Genomic DNA, 12,023 nt, shown 5'->3' on the forward strand with positions numbered 1-12,023 from the left:
ACTTCATATCATAGCATTGCCTCCCTGATGTGATTGATGGTCCCCTTCAAGAATGAGGGATAAACAGCAATCTCTTTGGGAATAAGAACAATAATTTTCAGAAGACCAATGAGATCATGGTGTGATATCTCGACTTATACATAAATTGGATTCAAGTGAGGCAGAACTGCACAGAGTGATCAGACTGTGATCTTTCAGAGTCTTCAAAGTCTAGTAGCAAGAAAAAAGTCAAGATAACTGGTGTTGGCCCAGGATGCACTGATGACCTGATATCAAACTCTAAGCACTTCACAGTACCTGTTTTGGTCACTTTCATGGTCATTGGAGCAAATTGTTCTCATCTACCCATTCTGCCATGGTACATTCTTACATGTGTCTATAAACATCTTCCTAATTCAATTACCCTCAACCTGGTGTAGCCCATCTACCACGATGGTTTTACTGAGATGTGTATGCTTGGAACCACAAGTGAGAATGAGGTGACAGATGAACATCAAAAGTGGATGAGTAGTCTAAGGGGCTGGTCTTCCTTGAACTCATGTTATATTACCTTTTTTACAGATGAAGAAACTGAAGGTCAAAGACAGAAGACTCCGTGGAGTCCACAGATGGACTCCAAATTAGAGTCTTACTTGAATAGCGTTAACAAATGCTATTTTTCCTCCATGTGATTTAATACAAATTAGAAATTATTCACTATGAACTGGCTGTAGAAGTTGCTTTATGGGAAAAAGTAAGTTTTTCTTACTAAAGTTTTTCTCACTAAAGGAGAAAATACAATGGGCATTTCAGGTCCTATCCCTCAGGGAGTATGATGACTGGACTTAGATATGGACATTCTGACCAATGAAATCAAGATGCTGAGGGCCCTCTATGAGGTAGTGAGCTAGTTTCTATGGCAGCACAGGGAAGTAGGATCTCAGAATAGTTAATACTCAGAGGAGGTGGGACACTCTATAGCTTATTCATGCCCTCATTATATACCTACATGACTTTTCCTGAAAGTCTCTCAGCAAGGCCCAGGTAAAGGATTTTTTGTTTTGTTTTGATGTTGTCTTTTAATAGTAGTCTGGGAAGAACATAGGGTGTGGTGGAGAAAGCCACCAGATAGATAATCAGGAGCGGAGAGCCTCAACTCTGCCACTGTCTTGACATATGGGACTTAGAATAAATCACTTTGGTTTATTCATCTGTAAAGTGAGTATAAATAGTTCCAGAAATGCCTATCACAAAAAATTGTCATAAGGGTTGAATGAAAGTAATGTATGCAAAGTGCTTTGAAAAGCATAATAATAATAATAATAATAATAATAATAACACTTCTATAAGGCTTTGAGGTTTGCCAAAGATCAAATGCGATAATAATGTATTCCAAGTGCTTTGAAAAGAATTATAACAATAATGATAATTACTCTCAAGACTAAGGTTTGCAAAGTGCTTTATGTGTGTCATTTGATTTTCACAACCCCTTTGTAAATTTAGTGTTGTTATTGTCTCCATTTTACAGATAAGGCCTATGGGCCCAAGTTTCTAACAACAAAATTGTCTTGTTTATGGACAGCAACAAGTCCCAAGAAGCAACATAAACTTAGAAAGATGGGAATGACACCTGAGGGAGAAACTCAGAATGAGGACAACATACAGACAACACAGACCAAGATTCTATTAGGCGCTGATGCCCAGGTGACTCAGAGCTCACTGCTGCTATCAAAGATGGAGGTGTTCTTTGGGCTTACTCCCACTGATCTAAGCTACCTTCAGGAAAATGAGTCCTGGAGTTGTGTATCCAAAATTTAAAAGAGGTCAGGTGGAGAGATTAGTAGAAATTGGGCAGTGGATATGGCTTTGCTCAGACAAGAAATCACATTTGGGTTGTAAACCAAAAAAAAAAAATACAATTGTTTATATAATATATAATATAAGATGATGTAACATAACATAATATAATACAATAAATAAGCATGTATTTAGTATCTATTGTATTCAGAGAGGGTCCAAATGGGAGGCTAGAATTTCCTCTTCTTTACAGTGTAGAATCCCTAAATCTCAGCTATTTGAAGGAAACTCACAGGTCCTATTGTTCAACCTCTTCTAAGTGAGGAAGCACCAACAAAGAGAATTATATAGCCATGTACAATATTACATAGTAAGTGAATTATAGGGCAATAAAGTAAGGTACTAGGTGGGGTCCAAAGAAGCAGGTTGTTTCTTGCCTGGGGATATCAGTAGAAATTTCATAGAAAAGGTTAGGTTTGAAAAAATAGGTAGAAAGAGGGAGAGGAAGGGGATTCCAGATTTAGAAATTATAATGAGGAAAGTCATAGAGTTGAGAGAGAAAAGAGTATGGCATAAATGGGGCAAAGTTGAGCCAAGCATTACCTACTGGAAGACAGACTTATTTATAACTATAAGAGAAGTAGACATTCCCTAGTTCCTTTCTGTAGGTTTCTTTGGGATTCTAGTCTTTTATATATCTTCATGTTCTTTGCTTTATGGAAGAGTAAGGAGCAAAGAGAGGAGATAGAAAGGAGGAATAAGGGAAGATAGAAAAAAAATTAGAGGGGTCTAGGTCCATGAGACAGACTCAGTACCTAGAATGCCTAGCAATTAAGTAAATATTAACAATTTGCCAAGTGCAAAATATTCTATAAAGTGCTACCAATATAGAAGTGGAAAACATTTCCTGCCTTCAGTGAGCTTGTATTCTTATATTAGTTTGGTCTACTCATGAATAATTGATATTTTTTTTCCAGTTGTTTAGATCTGACTTTGTGTGGTAAGTGTTTTGTAATTGTGATCTTATAGTTCTTGGGTTTGTCTTGGCAGGTAGGACTCCCATATATTTTATTTTGTCTTCAGTTATTTTAAATAAAATTTCTCTTCCTATTGCTTGATAATGGGCTTTGTCAGTAATATATAGAAATTCTGATGATTTGTGTGGGTTTATTTTATATCCTGAAACTTTGATAAAACTATGAATTGAGTAGGTTTTTGAATGATTTTCTAAGATTCTTTAAGTATATCATATCATCTGCAAAGAGTGATAGTTTTATTTCATCATTGCCTATTCTAATTCTTTTAATTTCTTTTCCTTTTCTTATTACTAAAGCCAACATTTCTAGCACAATGTTGAATAATAGTACTGATAATGTGTATCTTTGTTTCACGTTTGCTTTTATTGGGAATGTGTTCAGCTTCTCTCCATTACAAACAATGCTTGCTGTTGGTTTTAGAGAGATACTACTTTATAGTATTATATATAATATATACATATAGTATTTTATAGATATTATTTTAAGGAAAGATCCCTTTATCCATATGCTTTCTAGTGTTTTTAATGCGGATGGATGCTGTATTTTGTCAAAAGCCTTTTCTGCATCGATTGAGATTATTTTATGATTTCTGATGCTTTTGTTATTGATTTCTATTATGGTAATAGTTTTTCTGATATTGAATCATTCCTGCATTCCTGGTATAAATCCTACTTGGTCATAGTGTATTATCCTGCTTATGAGCATGTATTCTACTGGATTCCTCCAGTCCTAGAGTATATATGAAAGCTCATATGGAATTCAACAACCAGGAAAGAAAATCAGACCCAAAGTCAAAGAGATCGGCTTGAGCAGATTTTCTTTCTCAGCTCTCCAGACTTTAGATTCCATCTAGAAAACAACTCTGACCTTTCCAATACAAAAATGTCCTGATGTAGGATGGGTCCATGCCACTGGTTTATTTGTATGTTGGAAAGTTTTTGTATGAGATCTATAAATGTGGGTAAATCACTGAGTCTCTCTACAAGCATCTGTTTCTTCATCTGTAAAATACCAACGTAATAGTTGGTATTAGCTAAATCATTTGACAGCTAAGACTCAAGCTAATACAAAATGTGCAATGTCAGTTTTAAAGTACACTATGTGTTATTTATTATAACAGCTGCTTTTATTATTGGTTTAGAAAAGAGAGGGGTAATGGTAGCCAGTGAAGGAGCTTTCTTCATCTTCTGGCTTAGTGGTATCTCTAGGCAATCTTTTTCCCAAAGTTCTGCCCAAGGGTAAGGACTCTCCTAGGCATTCACTCACTTAGTCAGAAGAAGATGCTCCCATTATAGTTTCATGCAAATGACCCTTCCATCCCATTGTTTCCACTTAGTTATTGGCACTACAAATGTCAGCCAGAGAAGGTTTGGAACATGCAAACAGAACCAAAGAGAAGATCTCTAAACTCAACCAAGTGATTAGGAAGCAGTGGAATGATATTGAGTTGGTAAAATCCCGGGTAAGTAGCTGTTGCTCACTTATTTCTTCAGTAAACACTTAATACATGCAAGATTGTCTGCCTCTGTTTTCCTCAATTGTAAAATGAGAATAATAATAGCACCACAACACTAAAGGTTCTTGTGAGGAATAAGTGAAACAATAACTCTAAAAGTGTTTAGTACATTGTTTGGTACATAGTAGGAGTTATATAAATGGAGATGATGATGATGATGATGATGATGAAGATGATGATTATGATGAAATGACTTCCTCAGGGGAAATATCAGCAGAAATAAAGTTGTTATCAAGGTTCTCTGACTCCAAATTCAGGTCTCATTCATTCCACTGAGATACAATCACTTCTAGTTCTCCTTACTAAAAATGTAATTTTGAGTAAATCATTTCAATTTCCCTGGGCTACTGTTCTGGAAGTAACATCTACAAAATGAAGATGTTAGATTATATCATCTCTAAAGTCCTTTTTAGTTTTTACATTTAATAATTGACGTATCTAGAACTGGGAGAAAAGAGTGAAAGTTTTAGAGGAACAGTTTTCAACTTCAGGAGAGAAGTCTTATCTCTATCTTGTGTTAGGGATGCTTCCTCTTTTGGAGGGGGATGAGGATGTATTTCAGGATAGTGATTAGTGGGAATTACAAAGATCAATCAAAATTGAGTGGGGATGTCAATTAAAATTGAATGAGGATGAACTGGAGTGGAAAAAGATTGCCAAATCTTTGCCAAAATAACACTTTACTCGCATGAATAATTTCACTCTACCCCATCTTCTCTGGTAAATTATCCTTTCTTTCATCTTCATTCTTTCAATTATTTTCAATCTCTCCCTATCTATTGGCTGTTTCATTATTCTATTCAAACATCTCTCTCATCCTCAATCCTCACTTGACCCATGCAGTTGATAGCTGTCATAGATCTTTTATTTTCATTCAACAGCCCTTGAGAAGTGCCCATTGTCTTTTTCTTCTTTTTTTTTTTAGTCTTTTTTTTTAATTACAGCTTTTTATTTACAAGATATATGCATGGATAATTTTTCAGTATTGACAGTTGCAAATCCTTTTGTTCCAATTTTTCCCTACTTTCCTCCACCCCCTCCCCCAGATGGCAGGTTGACCAACATATTAAATATATTAAAGTTAAATACAATATATGTATACATGTCCAAACATTTATTTTGCTGTATAAAAAGAATCGGACTTTGAAATAGTGTACAATTAACCTGTGAAGGAAATAAAAAATGCAGGTGGACAAAAATAGAGGGAATGGGAATTCTATGTAGTGGTTCATAGTCATCTCCCAGAGTGCTTTCGCTGGGTGTAGCTGGTTCAGTTCATTACTGCTCTATTGGAACTGATTTGGTTCATCTCATTGTTGAAGAGGCCCATTGTCTTTTTAAGTCAATCTCTTTAACTTTCTGAACCTTGGCATCATTTGGCAAGCTATTTCAGACTATCACTGGGGCATGAGGTGAAAAGGAACTATTAAGGATGGTGGCAGTGTCAAAGGAGAGAAGAAGGTGTATACAAGAGATGTTGCAAAGATAGAATTAGTGGAACTTTGCAACAAATCAGATATGGAGGGGTTGAGAGAGAATTAGTTAAGGATGACACCTCAGTTTTGCCTCAGTAACTGGGAGGTTGGTTCTACTCTCAAAAATAACAGAAAAGTTCAGAAGAGAGAGGGTTAAGATAACAAGTTTTGTTAGGATTCTTACAAGGTGCTAAGTAAGTGGAATTGAGGAGACAATGGTTAAATCTAGTTTAGCATTGATATAATCCTACAACAAATAATGGTTTCCTAGTGATATAATGATTGGTGTGTACTCAGTGTAGAACATATAAACAAGGAGCTTTCAGGGCCAGACACACAAGCTCACTAGAAGCTCATTTGGAGGGAGTTAGAGGCAGAAGCTGGAAAAGACAAAAGACTAGTGGCAGGAGCTCTAGGAATCAAGGAGAGAGATAGGCCTCTATTAAAGCTAACTGGGCCCCAGGAAAAGAGACAAGACTTTAAAGGAAACATGATCAGCCATGATAGCTATGGGTTTAACTCAAGAAAAATTAGGGAATGGCCAAAAAGTTGTGGCACATAGTTGTGATGGAATATGACTGTGCTATAAGAATGATCTTAAAAAAACATAGAAAAACTTGCATGAAATAATGAAGACTGAAATGAGAAGAACCAAAATAACAGTATTATTTTAAGAATGTCTTTGAGGATTGAGTCCTTTTGACTATTATAAATACCCAAATTCGCAATAAAAGACATATGAAAAAAAGATGCTATGTGTATCCAGAGGAAAAAACTGATAAATTGAAGTATGTATATTCTATACATTATTCTAATTTCTAATTCTAAAAATTAGTCTAAATTTTGCATATATATGTATGTGTGTATCTAACAATAGTCATCTCTAAGGAGGAAAGGAATAAGAAAAAGAAAAACAGAAATTTACATGATAATTTTATTATATAATTAAAAAGAATAGCAAATTGTACATAAGAGATTTGCAGTTTCATATGCAATTTTTTCTATTTATTTTTACTAAATTATATTATAGAAGTGCTTATTTTATTCTATAAAGAAAAAATAAATTTAAAAAATTAATGTATAGAGGAGGGAGAAGGAGAAAGCTGATAACTTAATTGAATGTGATTCCTAAGCCTATGGCACATTGGCTTCTGGAAGATTTCCCTCCCTCTCAATCCCCTACAATTTCTCTCTCTAGTGTTGGGAGCTCCAGGACTCCATTAATACCACCAAACGACTTGAGAGGATATCCCTCAATGTCACTTGGAGCAAACTATCTGAGCTGGAAAATGATTTGGAGAAGGCTAAAGAAGATGCTTTCCGGCACCTGAGGAGATTCCAGTTGAGTGCAAATCAAAAGACCACCTATGAGAAGAAAAGAGAAAATGAGCAGAACAGGTGGGGACCCCAATGTTTTACCCTACTTACTCATTTGATTCTCAAAAGTTCTTAAAGGAAATCAGAGAGCAGTCCTTAAAAGCAAAATAAAATAAAGAAAAATAAGGCAGCATACATATAACCATTCATTTCCCTTGACTTGGAGAAAAACTATCTTGAGTTTCTTTCTCCACTCCATTTTTTATTATACTGATAAATCAATCCATTATTAGATTTCTGTACTTTGACTCAATAGAGAACCTAAAGATTATCTATTCCACTTTATTTATAGATTAAAACACTGAGGCCTAAAGAGTTGACAGTCTCTCCCAGTGCAATGTAGCATTATTAAATTTCTGTACTCTCAAAACCAAGAGAGAATCTAAAGATCATCTATTCCACCCCCTTTATTTCTAGATTAAAACACTGAGGCCTAAAGAGTTGACAGTCTCTCCCAGTGCCATGTAGCATTATTAAATTTCTGTACTCTCAGAACCAAGAGAGAATCTAAAGATCATCTATTCCAACCCCTTTATTTATAGATTAAAACAATGAGGCCTAAAGAGTTGACAATCTCTTCCAGTGTCATATGGCATTATTAAATTTCTGTACTCTCAGAACCAAGAGAGAACTTAAAGATTATCTATTCTACCCCCCTTTATTTCTAGATTAAAACAATGAGACCTAAAGAGTTGACAGTCTCTCTTCCAGTATCATATAGCTAATGCTGTGAATCAAATCTTGAAAGCTAACTGCATCATTAGAATAGAAAGCAAGAGACCCCAGTTCCAAAACTCACCCTTGTATTTAAAGGGTAACTTTTCAGCAAGTCAAATGACATTTGCCTGAACATTAGTTTCCTCAATTGGTAAGTGAAAGGATTGGGTTAGATTGAGAGTCCGTTACATAAGGTCCAGGAAATTTTAAAAATATATTTTTGATAGCTATATTTCAACATAATTGATTTGTTTCATAATTCTATGTATTTTATTTCATGTATTTGAAAACATTATTCTGAGAAGATTTCACATTGTCACCAAAGGAGACAATGACATGAAAAAGATTAAGGATGAAGTCAAAGGTCTCTTCCAACTCTTAACAGTTTTTGATTTTAGAAAAATGTCCATTAGGCTCATTGCCCAATTTTCTTTGGAATTACTTCTCCATTTCCATTAAGTATCTGCATCCTGATTTTTTTCTTAGATCAGGGGCTCCTTTTATGGGAATGACAAAACTAATTCTCCCTCTGGTTTTCCCACTAGGATGCTCAACTTTGCCCCAATCAACATCTGTAAGTATTGTGTCTGCTCCACACCTTGGGACATGAAGGGGAATGGGGGGAAAGAGGAGAATCCCCCCTGGATTACTGCTCATTTTCCACATGTGCTTCCTTTCCAGATGCAAATCCCTATGCTGAGGCCTTAGCAGCATTAGAGGCGATGGCTGTTGATGAACCCGAGAACTCTCCTGAAACCAAAGATGATATCATTGCTAGTTCTAAAAGTGAAGATTCCGTTAAAGATTTGGCTGGATCAGAAACATACACGAGTGACTTTGAGGCAGGAGGGACAGAGAAAAGCCAGGAGGAGGAGAGTGTATCTACTTCACTAGAGCAGTCAGAGTATAGTGTTGATAGCGCCTTTGGGAGAACTGAAACAAGTAGAAATGACTCCGGGAGCAGAACCAGTGATAGCTCTTCAAAATGTAGTGACTCTAGTGAGAATGAATCAGAAAGTGAAGTTAGTGAAAATTCTTCTGAAATCAAAATCAGCGATCATGACTTAGAAGATCTTAGAGCCAGTGAGAACCAGAGTCCCTCGGAAATGAGAATTATGGGGAATAATTTAGGAATTAAAAGCAGTAAGGATTCCCCAGAAATCAAATGCTCTCAGAGTCTTCCAGGAATTAAAAACATTAAGGGTAGCTCCATAAAATGCAATGGGAACACCTGGAGATTCAAAAGTAACAAGATCTCTCCAAGTGCCAAAATGAGCAAAAATGATTCAGGCCTCAAAAATAAGAGCGGCTGCCCAGGAAGCGGATACAGTGAGAACTCTTTGGGAACCAAAATCAGGAGGAGCCCCTCTGGAATCAAAATCAATGAGAATCTCTCTGAAGTTAAACTAAGTGACAGCCCCCTAGTCAAAAGCAATGGGATCCCTTCAAAAACCAAAATTAATGAGAGCCCCTTGGAAGCCAAAAGTAGTAGAAGTGACTTGGGGGTCAAGAATAGTAAGGACAGCTCAGTCAAATCCAGCAAGAGTCCTCCAGGAGTCAAATGTGGGAAAGTTAAGGCTGGTGGGAGCCCTTTAGGGGTTAAACACAATGGGAGTCCCCCAGAAACCAAACAAAATGGGAGTGTCTCAGGAACCAAACAAAATGAGAGCCCCTCGGGTATTACAAAAACTGGGAATCCTCTAACTGTCAAAGCTAGTGGAAGCCCTGTAAGAACCAAATACAGAGAGAATGTGTCTAGAACCAGAGAGAATGGGTATTCCTTGGGAGGCAGACAAAGTGAGCGGATTTCAGGAGTCAAGCAGAGAGAGAGAGTTTCAGGAGTTAAAAGAAATGAATTTTCCTCAGCATCCAAACGCAGGGAGAGGCCTTCAAGGGCCAGAGTTAATGGGGGCTCCTTGGGAGGCAAAACGAACAAAAAGCCCTCTGGAGCCAAAGACTGTAAAAGCCCCCCAGGAGCCAGAAGTCAGGACAGCTCCTCGGAGAGCAAATCTGGCGGGAGCCTCTCGGAAGCAGTCAGTGGCAACGACTCGGAGGCCAAACGCAGCAGCAGCAGCTCCTTGGAAGAGAACACTACAACCAAGACTAACAAGAATAGTGCCATGGGCCCAAGTGTACAAAAGACTCATTCAAAATAAGAGAGGACACAAAGCAAAAATCCCTCGCCTGTCTCTGTTACAAAGTCATTCTTTGTGACTTTCATCAGACCCTTTCCTTTTGACAGATTTTTGGTCATTTCAGCTGAAGCCAGGTAAGAATCTCCTCTATATTCCCCAAATCACTTTATCTCTTGTCCTGCTGCCACAGAGGATGACATGGCCCTCACCATTCCCCAAGTGTTGGCTCTCCTTAACTTTCCTCAGAGAAGAAGCCTTAATGCCCTGACCTTAGAACCCTTGTTACTAAGATATTCAGCTTCCTAGCTAGTCCCAGCCCTTCCATTTGTAGTGAAGACTCATTTTTCCCCTTTAAGAGTAGAAACAAAATTATTCTGTCTCTTCTCCTTCATTACCTTCTATATACACAGAGATTCACAATCTTTCTCTCCCTGTCTTTCACCACCCTTACACACATACACACTCACATTCACACTTTATTTGTCTGCCTCTGTCTCTGTGTATTTCTCTCTGTCCTTTATCACCTTTTACACAATACGTATTTTCTCTCGGTCTCTCTCTCTCTCTCTCTCTCTCTCTCTCTCTCTCTCTCTCTCTCTCTCTCTCTCTGTCTCTTGTCTCTCTGTCTGTGTGTGTGTGTGTGTATGTGTGTCTCAGTCTTTGTCCTTCAACATACACATACACACATACATACACACAGATTCATACTCTTTCTCTCTTCTTCTGTCTCTTTCAGCACCCTTACATACACACACTCACATTTTCTCCCTCTGTCTGCATCTCCTACACAGACACACACACACTCTTTCTTTCCCTCTGTCTTTCACCATCCCTACACCTTCTCTGTTTTTTATCACCTTCTATACACACACACACACACACACACACACACACTCTTTCCCTCTGTCTTTCACCATCCCTACACACACTCACACCCACCCACACACATATATACATACACATACATATTCATGCTTTCTATCTTTGTCTCTCTTCCTTCTCTTTTCTCCTTTACACCTCTTCTCTCCCAATCTTTATCCTTCCCCTTATTTGAAGACTATTTGTTGTTCATTCCCTTCTCAACCTTTTTTCTAAGCTGGATATAACCAGTTCCTCTAGAGTTTCTTTGTGTAATTCATTTTTCAAAACACTACCTCATTTGGCTATGGCAATATCAAAAAACACTAGCTGTGAAGCTAAAAAGAAGTATCTTTTAAGGAGATATTTCTCTTTTTCTTTCCCTCAGCTCCACATTCTTTCACTGTCCCCTCCCCCAAGAGTAAAAAGGCTTGTCTATACTGGGGCAGAGTTGTTCACCACAGGTGCCAATTAAAGAAGAAAAGTCACGGATAATTTAAAAAGGAAAGAAAAACCAAAGGATTGATCACCAAATAAATAAAAACTTTTAATGATTAACAAACCCTCCCCTTTTGGCTCTGGGATATCAGAGACATCCCACCGCATGGCACTAGCTCCCCTCACTCCTCCCAAATTGATTGTACTGCCACTGATCCTGAAAGCCAATTATAAAGGAAGGGGGCATAGTCTCTTTGCAATCATGGGAAATCCATGGACAAGACCATGGGACTATTGATCATGGAAATTTGATTCCTTGGAAATTCATAAAAGTTTGGGTTCTTGTTTCTCTTCTGAACTTTACAGCTATATGAATAGCTGTAAAGGTAAAAGGATGGGGGAGGTGGGGAGGGATGGGCAGATGCAAGTTGAGGCAGGTTTGAGAAAAACTCAAGCATGGATGGCATGCTCTCAGAAGCCAGGAGGACCATGGAGTTCTCTTTGCACACAATGGAGTCACGTCTTAGCCCAGCCCCAGAAGTCTCCCTTGAAGAAAATAATTTGTGGTGGTTTATCATGGGGAATGAATTGTGCTGACTAGGGGTGAGAAAGCAGTTTACTGCTTACTGAGTTGGTATGAGGGGGCACTGGGTACAGGGAGGAGGAATGCTTGGATACTAGATTGGTGAGTGGA

The 12,023-nt window shown here is 37.7% G+C and overlaps 1 protein-coding gene across 2 annotated transcripts; it reads left to right on the forward strand.

The window, feature by feature from the left end:
- Positions 1–912: 912 nt before the first annotated feature.
- On the forward strand, positions 913–11,453 carry LOC127539457 (neurofilament medium polypeptide-like). 2 transcript variants are annotated; one of them, XM_051963680.1, is made up of 7 exons: positions 913–1,023; positions 1,508–1,683; positions 4,150–4,275; positions 7,003–7,202; positions 8,444–8,472; positions 8,580–10,167; positions 11,280–11,453. In XM_051963680.1, exons 2-6 carry the CDS (start codon positions 1,597–1,599, stop codon positions 10,052–10,054), a joined length of 1,917 nt encoding a protein of 638 aa, XP_051819640.1. In that variant the 5' UTR covers positions 913–1,023; positions 1,508–1,596; the 3' UTR covers positions 10,055–10,167; positions 11,280–11,453. The 2 variants fall into 2 exon arrangements, with proteins under 2 accessions (XP_051819640.1, XP_051819641.1); XM_051963681.1 differs by having other exon boundaries at positions 1,562–1,683.
- Positions 11,454–12,023: the final 570 nt, after the last annotated feature.

Source organism: Antechinus flavipes, chromosome 5 (genome assembly GCF_016432865.1).
Source record: "Antechinus flavipes isolate AdamAnt ecotype Samford, QLD, Australia chromosome 5, AdamAnt_v2, whole genome shotgun sequence".
NCBI classification, from domain to species: Eukaryota; Metazoa; Chordata; class Mammalia; order Dasyuromorphia; family Dasyuridae; genus Antechinus; species Antechinus flavipes.

What these genes read in the sequence shown, in the direction of transcription:
- LOC127539457 (XM_051963680.1), top strand. Translation starts at nt 1,597, where the DNA reads ATGGGAATGACACCTGAGGGAGAAACTCAGAATGAGGACAACATACAG. An exon ending in TATTAGGCGCTGATGCCCAG is followed by an intron (nt 1,684 to 4,149) that starts GTGACTCAGAGC and finishes GTTTCCACTTAG; the next exon opens with TTATTGGCACTACAAATGTC. An exon ending in AGAGAAAATGAGCAGAACAG is followed by an intron (nt 7,203 to 8,443) that starts GTGGGGACCCCA and finishes TTTTCCCACTAG; the next exon opens with GATGCTCAACTTTGCCCCAA.